We start from the raw sequence: 16,837 nt of genomic DNA, 5'->3' as shown, positions 1-16,837 counted from the left end.
TGATTCAAAGTTTCCAATATTGAATAATGTAGTTCAGCAGTATTTTGGAGCCAGCTCATATAGACTTATAAGAGCCAATTGTTTAATTTTCAATTTTCTTCCTGCCAATTGATGTCACTTTGGTAGCTTGAAAAGGGCCATGATGGGAGTATTCATATCATGAAAATCGGCAAACATTATAAATCAGGGTTTTTTTTTACACACAGAGAATTGGTTGTTAAACATGTACTAGCACCTCACTGGTCTAGTTCCTAAGACTTCATGTGATATTTTTGTAGAATATATCTTTAATAATTAAAATTTTTCTTTGACAAAAACAAGAAGTTAATATGAACTCATTTTTAAAAAAGGTTTTGAGCGCTCTTGATACTTCCTAAAAAGAGAATAAAAAAATGTTCTTTATTTTAAAATAGATACACATTCTCCCCAATGTAATAGACAAAATTCCTTTTCAGGAGGATTTATTGCAAATAACTGTGCTTTCTTATATTTATGTCATTACTACTTCCTATCAAATAGTTCAATCAGGTTTTTAAAATCTTTCTAAGGTACATACTTAAAAATTCTATAAAGTATAATTTCTGTTGCTCTGACAAAATTTCTCCTAGAATTTAAAGAATACATGACGATAGCTCACCATTATCCCATGACACCAGAAAAAACAAGATTGTGCGTGTTCTAATTTTTATAAGGTTTGATTCAGAGTGCTTTTAACCATTCAATGATTTTGTTGATTCAATTTAACTTAATATATTCCTATAAATGACAGTGCTCACATTACATATCTCATACCAATGAACAACTTTATTCACAGTTACAAAAGGCAGGGTCAGAATATAATAAATTAAATATATTTATATTTATTCTCTTTGTAAAAGAAAGTCATTGAAATCTGCAATAAAATTCAACAAAGATGTCACTTAAAAATTATAACATTTATAACTTGGTTTGATGTCATAGACATTATAGATGGAGAAGTAACTAAAGAAAAATGAGAATTATTTGAAGATGTAATTTGTTCCAAAATGAATGCAATCTAATAGACATACTTAGAGTCAAATATAGAAATAGAAGAATCTCATGTAAGACACTGGTAAAGCTACACTTCACCAAAATAGACCATTTCATTAAAATGTGTTAAGCACGGTAAAGAACACTAGAACTTTGGCAACATTTTTAAATTTTAAGTCCTAGAGGTAGGGTTTTAGAATTTAGAGCTCAGCTAAGTGCCATAAATAAATTAATTAATAACTAATTTGAAGCTTATTGTAAGACAAAGTACCGTGAATATAGAAAATAAAATTATAAATCTGAAAATTTTAATATTTCACTATGCAAATAACTATAGAATACAAAGTATAATATAGACTACAAAGCATAATAAACACAACAAACATCAATTGATCTCAGTTAAATCATAATGATTTATGTTAAAATGGATGCTAAAATATACCTTTAGCTTATGTTCTTTTCTGTTGATAATGACAGCTGTAATCTGTTGGTCCATAAAAATTAGAATAGTACAAAGCAAAGCTGGAATAATAGCAGCTATTACTGTCCACCATGGATTTGGACCTAAAGGTGTAACAAACCAGCCACGATCATCCCTTGTGGGCTGTGAAAAATTAAAGAATGCATAGTTATTAACTGGATTAATAAATATCTAATCAAATGAAGTCTTACAGACAATACCAGGAAAGCCCTAATTATAAACCGATATGCCAAGTGAATTATATTTAATATTAATATTCACAAAACATGGTACCAGGCACCATTCTAAGTGTTTTAAATATTTCAACTCACTTTTTTCTTCACAACAGTCTAAAGAAGTTACAGACAAGGAAATAAGCATAGAGAATAAATTTCTCAAGGTCCCAAAGCTAGAGAGTGGAGAAGACAAGATTTCAACTCTGATAGACTGGCTCAAAAATCTGTGTTCTCAATCAATATTTATATTAAATAAAATTATATTACCATTATCATATGTGCTATTGGATTGGCAAATTCATTTACTTTTACAAATATCACATTGACAACTGTGTATAACTCATTTTAGATGTGTATCCAGGCCACTAAGTAAAAACAGCAAAAGCACACTCAGGGAAGGGTTCTAAACATGGCTGGTGCCTGAGATGAGTCACAAATGAACTCATTTTGACAATTCTTTGAGGAAGTCCCCAGCTCTGTTTAATAGGCGAGAAAACAGGTTCACAAAGATTAAGTAACTGGCCCAAGGTCATAGTTGTAATGTGGTTCAAACTCTATTCCAGACCTAATTTTATTTGTTTTCCAATACCTAACCATTGTGCAATTCTGCATCAAGAAAATGCATTTCCCTTAATTTCAAAATGTTTCCTTATCTTTTAGGAATATAGATATTCTTACTGGAAGAATTAACAGGAAACTTTTTCAAGTGGTTTCTAGGTCTCTATTTCTGTGATTACTACTTATTTTTTAATATTAGACCAAAATTGTAGTTGGGCTGTGGGCATTTTATTTTCTGTTATATTAATCAATATTCTTTATATTTTCATGAAAATCCCAAGTGCTAGGTTTATAACCATCATCTGAATAAAAATTAGACCTACAGAGATGGAGAGATAGTAAATGTTATCATAACTTCACCTTGAAAACACTTGGTACTTGTAGTTTTGGAGACGGGATCCCAATGGCATAGTCAATTAAAACCATACATAGAATCGTAAGAAAGACAGCAAAGTCGCTCACTATGGATCGAACCTAAAGATAATTAAAACACTTGTCACTTGAAGGAGCAATAAATAGCGAGGAATACTCAGGAACATAATCTAGAATCACACTTTATGACATGATATCATATTACATTTTATGCATACTATAATTTTACTGTTAACTCTGTCATATTTATATTTATGTACCTCTGTCATTAAGATAAATATACACTCAATGTTTTCAAAATGAGGCATTGTGAAATAGCTACAATGGTGATTGTGCTGTTTTCAGTATTTATTTAAAATCTAAGTTTATTATGGGAATCCTGCATGGTACTATTACACCAGTGATGCAGATAAAAATCTAAGTTTATTATGAATTCCAGTGTGAGAATATTTAAAATAAAGAACAACATTGCATGGAGAGAATCTGGCTAAATTTTAATACTCTTTCTCACACAGGTAACATTTTAATATGATAAACCCCAAACACTATAAAATAAAATCTGTTTTTATTGAAGTATCACAATAGTTAAGTTTATCTGAGATATAAGTATAGCAGCAGGTAATGTTCACAATAGAGTAAGTAAATTTAAAAGTTATTTTATTTCTCATTTATTAAGGCTTCTTTGAGCAAAACCCTTAAACAATATTCAGTAATATCTGGCTTTTATTAGGATGCCTTTATGTCATACACACAAACACAAATTTCAGGAGTTTAATTAAAAAAACCAATTCTATATTAATCAAATTAAGCTTTTGGGGGAAAGAAATGAATCTTCCACCTTAGGGAAGGAAGAGGTAACAAAAACAGAAGCTTCTCTCAAACAGTTCTTAAAACATTTTCTCAGAGTAGAATTTTCATCACAATTTTTAAAGCTTGTTTTCTTGTTTCTCTTCTTTCTTTTCTGTTCTCCCCCTCCCTTCCTTCCTTAGTCCTTTTTTGGCTGAGTCAGGCCTTATAGGTGTTACTTTGCAGTGTTAAATATTGAACTAAGCTGTTTCTCTGTTTACTTTCTTTTCCAAATATGCAGATGCAAACGTGGTGGGTTAGGGGGAGGGACTGACACTTTAAAAATGAAAAAGAGGATAGTGTTCCAATGAGTCTTGCAGGGGCTTTCCCAATTACAAAACGTAACGGTGGCTCCTGTGAGGTGTCTGTCAGGCTGGAATAGTTCCCACTGTTCACTGGGCAAGAAAGTGACAATCAGTAATGCAGTGTGTGCTTCTGAGTTCCAAAAATGAAAGTCGGAAAGTGGGAGTTTATCTCTGGGATTTGAAGTTAGGAGATGAGCCTAGAGGCAATTTGCACTCCCAGCACCAGTCTCACAAAATGCTTCCTCTTCCCCACCTCACCACACCTCACTCCTAATATGGCAGCTCAATCACACAAAAACCTTTTAGTGGCCCCTTTAATGACAGCAATCACTCTTTTTTGGTCCTAAAATACACATATCACCGTAACATGCTCTATGCTGGTTCACATTTTGATCAGAAAAGCTGTAGTCTAAGTACCTTGGTTGGAAAATAGCGGCTAGTCTTGAACTGCTTCAATGTGGCTGACAGAGTGACTGTGGAAAAGAAGAGGATCACTGACCAAAAGAGAACATCTGGAACGTACGGGTGCTCGTGGCCGCAGGCTCGTCCAACATACTCCCCGTGCAGTGATTTGCATTCCTGCCGGAGGAAGTAAAACAAATAGAGCTATTAAGAAAAACAGGTGGCCATAATTCTTTCAGAAAACTAATGTCTTAAGATCACTTGCAGTTGACTTGCCCAGGTTTTTAATTAAGGCTCATGTTTGGATAGGTAGTGAGCAATATGAACCATTTCTACAATTTTTGCCTTTTAAAAATTAAATCTATAAAACTAATTGATTCACCAATCATCGTCTTAATTATCACATCAACCCTATAAAATAGGTGGTTGCTATTATTTCCATTTTGTATCTGAGGAAACTATGGTGTAGGGAAGGTAAGTAATTTGTTATGGCCTCACCACTGCTGGGCGGCAGCAGAGCTGTGATACAAACATGATGCCTCTGGTGGGAATACTATTGCATATTAAAGGAGAACAGTGATTCTGTAGAATCGGACACGACTGAGCGACTTCACTTTCACTTTTCACTTTTATGCACTGGAGAAGGAAATGGCAACCCACTCCAGTGTTCTTGCCTGGAGAATCCCGGGGATGGGGTCGCCCAGAGTCGGACACGACTGAACTGACTTAGCAGTAGCAGTAAAGCTCCCAAGAAAGGTGAGAAAAGCAACAACAAAAAAATACGATATATTATTACTGAAGTGAAACCAAAAGTCAAAGATGGGGCTCAAACTTAAATTACGGAACAAAAGAGAAAAAGTACTATAGGAGCAGGGCAAAGTTCATATTTACTATGACTTCTTCAGGAGCTTCCCAGGTGGCTCAGGGGTAAAGAACCCACCTGCCAATGCAAGAGACTCTGGTTCCATCCCTGGGCAGGGCAGATCCCCTGGAGAAGGAAATGGCAAACCACTCCAGGATTCTTGCCTGGAGAATTCCATGAACAGAGGAGCCTGGCAAACTATACTCCATGGAGTCACAAAGAGTCAGACACAACTGAGCAACTATATAACAACAACAACAACAGACTTCATGATCTTTTTTTTTTTTTTCTGGTATATATTTTATAAGCCCCTGAGGAATCATTTCTAATTGCTGTTTTAGCCATGAGGTGGCAGCAAAGTCAAAAAATTTTTCTTTCTTGGAGGAAAAAACAGCATTTTAAACAATATTATTTTGAAATTAAGACTTTTTTAAAGCTCATATTAGATTGGGTTTTACCATTTCATTTTAAAGATTAGAACATTCAATTTTAATTTTTTATTTCAAAACAGAAAAGAATGGTTTAAGTGATTCAGTGACCTTGCTAGTACTTGAGATATTCTGAACATGAATTAGGAATTGAATTGTACCATGGTACAGAAAGATCTTAGGAGAAAATATAGACTGCCAGATTGATCACCAGCAGAGACTGTCCAATGAATAAAGCCTCAAGCCCTGAAGTACCGCAGGAAACAAATACCTTTGAAAGATTCTAGACTAAATCACAGACTGCTACCTTGTTATCCAAAGACAAACCAGTAAAATCACTTGGGACAGTTACCTGTAAGGCTAGGATTTTTGAGAAATATTGTTTGTATACTTTATAATTATCTAAAACAATTCTGTTCCTTTTTCTAATCTAACTGCAAATGCTACATTTTTTGCTAGCTAAAGTTGAATTCCAATTAACCATGTTAATAGAGAGCACAGAAACTTTGCTAATTGGAAAATAAGTCAAAAAAAAAAAAATCCCCAAGCCTTAATTATAGCTTTAGTTTTTCCTTCTCTCAAAACTCTGTTAAAATGGATAAAGTAGCAAAAACAAATCCTTGAAATTTTTAGTTCCTTCTCTTGCCCCTTGTTCAGCTTTACTAGTAAAGCAACTACTAAGCAAAGTAATGGAATATATATGTATGGAACCTAGGAAAATGATACAGATGAACCTATCTGCAGGGCAAGAATAGAGGCCCAGACATAGAGACTGGACCTGTGAATGGGTGAGGGAGAGGGTGGGATGAATTGAGAGGAGCGCGGAAACATATACATTGCTGTGTATAAAATAGACAGCTAGTGGGAAGGTGCTATATAACACAGGGAGCTCAACCTGCGGCTCTGTGGTGACCTAGAGAGGTGGGATGTTGGGGGAGAAGTTCAAGAGGGAGCAGGTATATGTGTACTTATGGCTGATTCATGCTGTTGTATGGCAGAAACTAACACAACACTGTAAAGCAATTATCCTCCAATTAAAAGTAAATTTAAAAAAAGAAGAATGGATAAATACAAAGAGGAGCTAAAAGTTCCTTTGTAAACACATTACCTATATATTTGTGATCATCTTCAATCTTTTGTGCAGATATAAAAGTCTTCCAAGTCTTGGACTTGGTTGAGTCTTGGTCTCAAATTCTTAATAATATAGAAACCATTTAAAGAATTATTTAAGTGTCTTATAAGCTATAATACATTACCGTTAGCCTGCCTCGTCACTTTAATTCAAAGCAAATTTGAAAAGTACATTTTTCTTTCTTTTAGTGGGGCAGTATGTTATTTAAAAAGGAAAAATTGTGAGCTACTATATTCTACATTTATTTTCTGGTTTATACCAACTGTACCCTTAAACACACACACACACACACACACACACAAAGTCCTGAGATTTGGAAGAGAAAACTAAATCTAAATCCTGTTCTCTTATTTTGAGTCTCACATATGGTTTCACTTACAAAAATGAAAAAAATGCTTGTTGACAAACTCATTTCTACTAATTATTCTTCAACACGTTTTAAGCTTCAACAATTTTATAAGTTGGTAAAAATTAAGTTTGATAAAATAAGAAATTAGAGTTGGCATTAGTGTCCTGCCCCTTATTTATGTATAAGCTAAATATGTAATTCTGGCATTGAAACAATTCTTAACCAATTGCTAGTTAATTGACTGTGAATATTTTAAACCTTGTCTAGGAATTCCTTATAATGACAGATTTTGATATACTGCTAAAATATACATATAAACATAGAAACCTAAGTACTCTAGCTTGCTATAAAACACTTGAATTAAGCATTATTCACAATAGTCAAGATAGGGAAATAACCTAGATGTCGGACAATGGATGACTGAATTAAGAAACTATAGTATAAATATACAATAGAATACCATTCACCCTTAAAAAGGAAGGAAACATTATCACTGCAACAACATGAATGAACCTGTAAGACATGCTAATTGAAACAAGTCAGACACAGAAAGATAAATACTGTATGATTTATCTTCCATGTGGAAGCTAAAAGTCAAACTCAGAAGCAGAGAGCAGAATGATAGTTACCAATGACTAGGGAGAGAGGAAAAATGGGGAAATATTGGTTGAAGGGAACAAAGTTTCAGTTGTGCTGGATAAATAAATTATGAAGTGCTAATGTATAATACAGTGACTATGGTTAATAATATTGCATTAACTGAAATTGCTGGGAGAGTAGATCTTAATTGTTTTCACCAAGTAAAAAGGTTGCTTATGTGAAGTGATATGTGTGTTAATTAGCTTGATTGTGGTACTCATTCACCTTGTATACATTCATCAAAACATATTTTATACTTTAAATATATAATTTTTATTTGTCAATTATACCTCAATAAAGCTAGAAAACAAAATAAACCAAGACATTTACATTAAATAGTAAATCTGTGATTTGAGATTGCTTTTCAAAATAATCATTAAATGTTTATTGAACACTTACTATGCATATAGTTATTTGGGAGAATCAAAGAAAGCTAAAGTTCTTGCCATTGCTGAGTTAGCAAGGTAAAAATTACAGTTCATGAGATATGTAACAATTCAATTAAAAATTATCAAGTGACTAATACACAGAGTAAATATTACATGACCATTTTTACAAAACTAGTTATAACAGCCATTAGCACTGTTAATAAAATTAATAAAATGCTTTTAATGATCCTGATGGTTATGCTGAGAAAAAAATAGAATAACAATTAAGACAAATCATTACGGCCCTCAATGACTTAAAATTGTAAGTTTTTTTCATTATGTAGAATACCCTTTGGTGATAAGCGCTATTTCTGGTCAAGATTAGCAATTATTCATTGCAAACAGTGCTTTTACCTAATGAAAAATAATATGAAAATTTCTGCCAGAATGTTAACACCTAGTGCAGAACTTAACAAAGGAAAAAAAAAATAACCTCAGGATTAGATTTGCTTTGTTTGATTGCAAAATATTTTTCACTATACTCTGCTTGACCCTAAAACTTCTAATATTTAAAATTAACTCATGCCTAGGTAGATCAATTGTGCTATGAGTCTCTTAGAAATTTATGATTCAGGATTTGCTACTATATGTAATAAATATTATTATTTAACATTAAATTATTCAAGACTACAAAACACATAGATTAAATTATCACATTAAATAATTTAAAGATGAAATTATTGGGTAAGTGTATTGTAGGGGACACCAAGATGAGGGACAAAAGCAAGGATCTCTTAAAATATAATATCCTTATAGTTTATAAAAGGGGAATATAAATGGAAGATGCATTGCTGAATGGATCAACCATGTCTAAATTCTGAACAACTGTAGCATTCTTTCTTGTTTAGCTCATCATTTCTTTTATTGGTCAATTTAAACGGCTCTCTGAAAGGGAGAAGTTTGGTAATCTTTTTTCTAAGGAAAAATACAACAGAATAAATGTTAACTATAACAGAAAAAAAATGAAAGTGAAGACATTTTAGAGCAAATGACTAGGGTAAGAAGAAAGGTAGTAAAATATAGGTCAAAGACAGAATTTTTTAAATTTTGATTCTGAAAAAATTACTTAATGAGGAAAAGTAAGAAAAATAGGCAACAGGTCAAGTGTTCTTGTAAGAATCGAGTTTAGAGTTTTATAATTGTACAACAAAAAAGGTTTGTGTATATCACTAACTGGCTCACATGCTAAAATGTGTTTCTCCTAAAATGAACTAGAACTCATATAGTTTTATGCTGATGGTTGTAATGGGATTTGAGCTTATACAAGTAGGTAAATTGGCAGAAGCTTTAGACTGTAATGTTTGTAACTGAGAAGAATAGAAAAGAAACTAGAATGACTCAGATTTTAATACTTATTAAAAGCAGAATCTTTCCATTTTTCCAATTATGAGATTTGACTGACCAGAAGTAAAGGATGTAAATATAGATGGAAATAGGTGTGCACAAATATTACAAGAGATTAAGAAAAATAGAGACATTCAACTATGAGGGGGGGGAAAGATATCGTTAAAAAAAGGAAAGACAGAAATATTTTTAAAGGTATAAGATTTAACTTTGATAGATGAAAAATATGTTGTCATTCTCTTTCTTAAATGGAAGGAAGATAAGGAGAAAATGGAAGTGAGAAAACTCTTTCTGAGGGAGGTGCCAGAATTTTAAGAAAAGTGACTTTGGTTTTCCCCAAAAGTTCAATATTTATACCAAAATACTAACAAACATCCCTTCCCCCTCAACATATTCTGAACAGCTGGAGCAGTATTATGGAGTGAAGTAAAAACATTCTTTACACAGAGGCTGACTTAGGTCTGTCATATGGTTTAATTTAGGTCAACATTACTCTTATTTAACATGCTTTCAGTTAATCTAGTCACATTATGCCATATATGTGTGCTTTTAGAGTAATTCAGGACTACTAACTACTGGAAAAGTTTAATAATGAAAGAAAACCCCCAGTTAACTTATGCATATTTGAATGGATGAAATAAAACTGTCACTTTTGTAATAGTATTTATTTAGAATAATTTACTTTAGTGGCAATAATTCATTCAAAATGTCAAAAAAGACCTTACAGTAATAAGATTCAAGACATGTTTCACTTACCGAAACAGTTAGGTTCTCCCAAATTATGTCGGAGGCAGAAATATTGGACTCCCTCCATTCCTTCAATGTATTATTACTAGGATTATGTGGTTCCACACAATTACATCTGCAAAGACAAAACAGTATCTTTTATGAAGTAAGTATCTTTTTGTGACCAGACTTAAAATAGATGTGTAAGTGGTCCTTCTTCCCCAGTCACAGCCTTCTTCCATCTGAGAGATAAGTAGTTAGGTCATTCTAAATATTCCAAAACATACTATTTTCAGACATATGATAGATACATTACTAGGACATTACAGCACTTTTAATGTTTCCTGGAATGAGAGGTCATTCCCTCTCTGTTCTAGTCAGAGGAAATTATTTAAAGTATAGGTTAGAATACAAGGCTTTGGGGGCCTTTTAAATCAAGATGCTTTCTAAATTTTACAACAACCACTTACCCCTGAATTATAAGTGGGAAAAAATGATAAACATCCAAATGTCTTTTTATAATTTATTTTTATTAATATTGTAAAAACATATCATATATGTTTATATATATATTTTATATTCTAGAGATCACTTAGAATTATGCTATGTAATTTAAAATTAAAGCTAAGTTGAAGTAAGAACCCTGTGTATCTCAGGATATACTTTTCTTTGTGATGAGTGATAGCCTTATTAAAAATCAAACAATCAGTATGCAAAAATCTTTTGAAGAGCTACTATATATACAAGGTAACAAAATGAATGCTGAGGATAAGAGCAATCCAGTGAGAAAAGAAAATCAATCCTCTGTCATCCGCATACTCATTGGAAGGACTGATGCTGAAGCTGAAGCTCCAATACCTTGACCACCTGATGCAAAGAGCCAACTCATTAGAAAAGACCCTGATATTGGTAAAGATTGAGGGCAGGAGGAGAAAAGGACAACAGAGGATGAGATGGTTGGATGGCATCTCTGACTCAACAGACGTGAGTTTGGGCAGACTCTGAGAGATAGTGGAGGACAAGGAAACCTGGCCTGCTGCATTCCATGGGGTTGCAAAGAGTAGGACACAAGGTGAGTGACTGAAAATCAACAACTACATACAAGGTAACATGGTGAATGCTGAGGGTAAGAGCAGAAAGAATAGGAAAGATCTGGGCAACTGTTACTACTATGTAATAAAAAACAGCTTTTGCTATCACATTCTTTATAACTGTGTAAGTAAATGAGAAGACACAAGCAAAGATTATCAACAAGTTAATGGTCTTAGATGTTAACTTCAATTTATAAATGGTTTGTTTAAAAAAACTCATTAAGTCTATTATTTGCCCTTCAGAGAGCATTTTCTTCTAGAAGCATTTTTTTTTTAAATTTTATTTTTTTTATTATTATTATTTTTTTTTCCAGTGGGTTTTGTCATACATTGATATGAATCAGCCATGGATTTACATGTATTCCCAATCCCAATCCCCCCTCCCACCTCCCTCTCCACCCGATTCCTCTGGGTCTTCCCAGTGCACCAGGCCCGAGCACTTGTCTCATGCATCCCACCTGGGCTGGTGATCTGTTTCACCATAGATGGTATACATGCTGTTCTTTTGAAATATCCCACCCTCACATTCTCCCACAGAGTTCAAAAGTCTGTTCTGTATTTCTGTGTCTCTTTTTCTGTTTTGCATATAGGGTTATCGTTATCACCTTTCTAAATTCCATATATATGTGTTAGTATGCTGTAATGTTCTTTATCTTTCTGGCTTACTTCACTCTGTATAATGGGCTCCAGCTTCATCCATCTCATTAGGACTGGTTCAAATGAATTCTTTTTAATGGCTGAGTAATATTCCATGGTGTATATGTACCACAGCTTCCTTATCCATTCATCTGCTGATGGGCATCTAGGTTGCTTCCATGTCCTGGCTATTATAAACAGTGCTGCGATGAACATTGGGGTGCACGTGTCTCTTTCAGATCTGGTTTCCTCAGTGTGTATGCCCAGAAGTGGGATTGCTGGGTCATATGGCAGTTCTATTTCCAGTTTTTTAAGAAATCTCCACACTGTTCTCCATAGTGGCTGTACTAGTTTGCATTCCCACCAACAGTGTAAGAGGGTTCCCTTTTCTCCACACCCTCTCCAGCATTTATTGCTTGTAGACTTTTGGATAGCAGCCATCCTGACTGGCGTGTAATGGTACCTCATTGTGGTTTTGATTTGCATTTCTCTAATAATGAGTGATGTTGAGCATCTTTTCATGTGTTTGTTAGCCATCTGTATGTCTTCTTTGGAGAAATGTCTGTTTAGTTCTTTGGCCCATTTTTTGATTGGGTCATTTATTTTTCTGGAATTGAGCTTCAGGAGTTGCTTGTATATTTTTGAGATTAATCCTTTGTCCGTTTCTTCATTTGCTATTATTTTCTCCCAATCTGAGGGCTGTCTTTTCACCTTACTTATAGTTTCCTTTGTAGTGCAAAAGCTTTTAAGTTTCATTAGGTCCCATTTGTTTAGTTTTGCTTTTATTTCCAATATTCTGGGAGGTGGGTCATAGAGGATCTTGCTGTGATTTATGTCGGAGAGTGTTTTGCCTATGTTCTCCTCTAGGAGTTTTATAGTTTCTGGTCTTACATTTAGATCTTTAATCCATTTTGAGTTTATTTTTGTGTATGGTGTTAGAAAGTGTTCTAGTTTCATTCTTTTGCAAGTGGTTGACCAGTTTTCCCAGCACCACTGTTAAAGAGGTTGTCTTTTTTCCATTGTATATCCTTGCCTCTTGTCAAAGATAAGGTGTCCATAGGTTCGTGGATTTATCTCTGGGCTTTTATTCTGTTCCATTGATCTATATTCTTGTCTTTGTGCAGTACCATACTGTCTTGATGACTGTGGCTTTGTAGTAGAGTCTGAAGTCAGGCAGGTGATTCCTCCAGTTCCATTCTTTCTTTCTCAAGATTACTTTGGCTATTCGAGGTTTTTTGTATTTCCATACAAATTGGAAATTCTTTGTTCTAGTTCTGTGAAAAATACCGTTGGTAGCTTGATAGGGATTGCATTGAATCTATAGACTGCTTTGGGTAGAATAGCCATTTTGACAATATTGATTCTTCCAATCCATGAACACGGTATGTTTCTCCATCTGTTTGTGTCCTCTTTGATTTTTTTCATCAGTGTTTTATAGTTTTCTATGTATAGGTCCTTTGTTTCTTTAGGTAGATATACTCCTAAGTATTTTATTCTTTTTGTTGCAATGGTGAATGGTATTGTTTCCTTAATTTCTCTTTCTGTTTTTTCATTGTTAGTATATAGGAATGCAAGGGATTTCTGTGTGTTAATTTTATATCCTGCAACTTTACTATATTCATTGATTAGCTCTAGTAATTTTCTGGTAGAGTCTTTAGGGTTTTCTATGTAGAGGATCATGTCATCCGCAAACAGTGAGAGTTTCACTTCTTCTTTTCCTATCTGGATTCCTTTTACTTCTTTTTCTGCTCTGATTGCTGTGGCCAAAACTTCCAACACTATGTTGAATAGTAGTGGTGAGAGTGGGCACCCTTGTCTTGTTCCTGATTTCAGGGGAAATGCTTTCAATTTTTCACCATTGAGGGTGATGCTTGCTGTGGGTTTGTCATATATAGCTTTTATTATGTTGAGGTATGTTCCTTCTATTCCTGCTTTTTGGAGAGTTTTAATCATAAATGAGTGTTGAATTTTGTCAAAGGCTTTCTCTGCATCTATTGAGATAATCATATGGTTTTTATCTTTCAATTTGTTAATGTGGTGTATTACATTGATTGATTTGCGGATATTAAAGAATCCTTGCATTCCTGGGATAAAGCCCACTTGGTCATGGTGTATGATTTTTTTAATATGTTGTTGGATTCTGTTTGCTAGAATTTTGTTAAGGATTTTTGCATCTATGTTCATCAGTGATATTGGCCTGTAGTTTTCTTTTTTTGTGGCATCTTTGTCTGGTTTTGGAATTAGGGTGATGGTGGCCTCATAGAATGAGTTTGGAAGCTTACCTTCATCTGCAATTTTCTGGAAGAGTTTGAGTAAGATAGGTGTTAGCTCTTCTCTAAATTTTTGGTAGAATTCAGCTGTGAAGCCATCTGGTCCTGGGCTTTTGTTTGCTGGAAGATTTCTGATTACAGTTTCAATTTCCTTGCTTGTGATGGGTCTGTTAAGATCTTCTATTTCTTCCTGGTTCAGTTTTGGAAAGTTATACTTTTCTAAGAATTTGTCCATTTCATCCAAGTTGTCCATTTTATTGGCATAGAGCTGCTGGTAGTAGTCTCTTATGATCCTTTGTATTTCAGTGTTGTCTGTTGTGATCTCTCCATTTTCACTTCTAATTTTGTTAATTTGGTTCTTCTCTCTTTGTTTCTTAATGAGTCTTGCTAATGGTTTGTCAATTTTGTTTATTTTTTCAAAAAACCAGCTTTTAGCTTTGTTGATTTTTGCTATGGTCTCTTTAGTTTCTTTTGCATTTATTTCTGCCCTAATTTTTAAGATTTCTTTCCTTCTGCTAACCCTGGGGTTCTTCATTTCTTCCTTCTCTAATTGCTTTAGGTGTAGAGTTAGGTTATTTATTTGGTTTTTTTCTTGTTTCTTGATGTAAGCCTGTAATGCTATGAACCTTCCCCTTAGCACTGCTTTTACAGTGTCCCATAGGTTTTGGGTTGTTGTGTTTTCATTTTCATTCATTTCTATACTTATTTTGATTTCTTTTTTGATTTCTTCTATGATTTGTTGGTTATTCAGAAGCGTGTCATTTAGCCTCCATATGTTTGAAGTTTTAACAATTTTTTTCCTGTAATTGAGATCTAATCTTACTGCACTGTGGTCAGAAAAGATGACTGGAATGATTTCAATTTTTTTGAATTTTCCAAGACCAGATTTATGGCCCAGGATGTGATCTATTCTGGAGAATGTTCCGTGTGCACTTGAGAAAAAGGTGAAGTTGATTGTTTTGGGGTGAAATGTCCTATAGATATCAATTAGGTCTAGCTGGTCCATTGTGTCATTTAAGGTTTGTGTTTCCTTGTTAATTTTCTGTTTAGTTGATCTATCCATAGTTGTGAGTGGGGTATTAAAGTCTCCCACTATTATTGTGTTACTATTAATTTCCTCTTTCATACTCGTTAGCGTTTGCCGTACATATTGCGGTGCTCCTATGTTGGGTGCATATATATTTATAATTGTTATATCTTCTTCTTTGATTGATCCTTTGATCATTATGTAGTGTCCTTCTTTGTCTCTTTTCACATCCTTTATTTGAAAGTCTATTTTATCTGATATGAGTATTGCGACTCCTGCTTTCTTTTGGTCTCCGTTTGCATGAAATATTTTTTTCCAGCCCTTCACTTTTAGTCTGTATGTGTCTCTTGTTTTGAGGTGGGTCTCTTGTAGACAGCATATATAGGGGTCTTGTTTTTTCTAGAAGCATTTTATACAAATTGTATTTGAGCTCCCAGGTTAACCCACATATACTACAAAACTTAAAAATAGGTTGGACTACTATTTTAGTGATATTAATTGAACTGTAGAACTCAACAACCATTATTTCTATAGGAAAATATATTACAGTTTCTACTTGATAAATTCCTTTGCCTAAGCTACAGTCTCTCTTTCTACATCAGGAATTTTAGTCTGTTCTTTTTTATCAGTACTCATTCATTTTTCAAAGCATACTCAGTGTCTATGATTATAAGAAATTCTACTTGACTTGAGCAACACAGACAGGCCTGCTCCTAGTCTCACTAAGGATGTATTCCTACCTGGGCTCACTTGGGACTGGGGCACTAAAAAACAGAAGATTCCAATGAGAAAGTTGTTAATGAGGATTTTAAGGGAATGAGAGAAGGAAGCATCAGCCACTATGAGTAGCTGCAGTGACCACTGTGGTATCAGAGGGAGGAGACATAGCAAAAGGGAAACAAAGGTCTTTGAGAGGCAGTAATAGTCACTCATTAATGCAATTTGTTCAAATCTATAGGTTCCCAAGCCCCAGATTAGTTGTACATAATCACAGAACACAGCCCTTTGTGTCAGAAAGCTTTGTGCTTTACTGGTTGTGTGGCATGGGAAAGTTATTTAAGTACTCTGAACCTTGGTTTCCTCATAAAGTAAAATGAGGACTGAAATGCCTATCTAGCAGAGCTATTATGACGAATATGTAACATGATATATATTAAATGGCATGTATACATGTATGCATTTTATAATTGTTGCTCCTATCATCATCATGATTATCATCATTATTTTCCGGTTCATTTTTTGGTTTTTCATAATCTGTAATAAAACTGTTAACTTTCAATTGATGTAATACAAAAAAGAACAATAGGCTTTTCTCTAACATGCTGATATTCTTTTTTCTTTTGTTTCCAGTTCTTTAAAGAGAATTAAATTCTGACCAGCATTAAAATAGTTTCACTACTATTACTAAGAATCTATCAAAAGAAAGAAAATTCCCATTCAACTTTGACTCTGAGTCACTAGATCACTAGGCAAATATAGTAAAGATAATATATGAATAGAAAGAATAATTTCATTTAAAAATAGATTGAATTATTAAAATTACATTAAAACCATTAAATCACTGAATATTTTCTAAAATTAAAAATCAGATTTGGCTTCTAGCTTAAAAAAGAGGACTGAACACACATGTTTATTTTGTTATTACCTAGAATTCACTAAGCTAAGGAATAATATAAAAAGAGACATGAGGAGAAACATCAAAAAGAGAAATATGT

At 33.7% G+C, this 16,837-nt stretch overlaps 1 protein-coding gene across 6 annotated transcripts in view; it reads right to left on the bottom strand.

Moving 5' to 3' along the window:
• SLC4A10 (solute carrier family 4 member 10) overlaps nucleotides 1-16,837 on the bottom strand; it is a 336,246-nt gene that overhangs the window by 34,325 nt on the left and 285,084 nt on the right. For all 6 annotated transcript variants that reach the window (XM_043488151.1, XM_043488153.1, XM_043488154.1 and 3 more), the window contains 4 exons: nucleotides 10,129-10,234; nucleotides 4,206-4,367; nucleotides 2,626-2,739; nucleotides 1,454-1,615 (listed from right to left, as the gene is read on the bottom strand). In XM_043488151.1, the coding sequence (XP_043344086.1) occupies nucleotides 1,454-1,615; nucleotides 2,626-2,739; nucleotides 4,206-4,367; nucleotides 10,129-10,234 (544 nt within the window). The remainder of the gene's footprint in view (nucleotides 1-1,453; nucleotides 1,616-2,625; nucleotides 2,740-4,205; nucleotides 4,368-10,128; nucleotides 10,235-16,837) is intronic.

This window comes from Cervus canadensis, chromosome 15 (assembly GCF_019320065.1).
Source record: "Cervus canadensis isolate Bull #8, Minnesota chromosome 15, ASM1932006v1, whole genome shotgun sequence".
Lineage (NCBI taxonomy): Eukaryota > Metazoa > Chordata > Mammalia > Artiodactyla > Cervidae > Cervus > Cervus canadensis.
The sequence above is the reverse complement of the archived record's forward strand: the minus strand, read 5'-3'. Positions and strand labels throughout refer to the sequence as shown.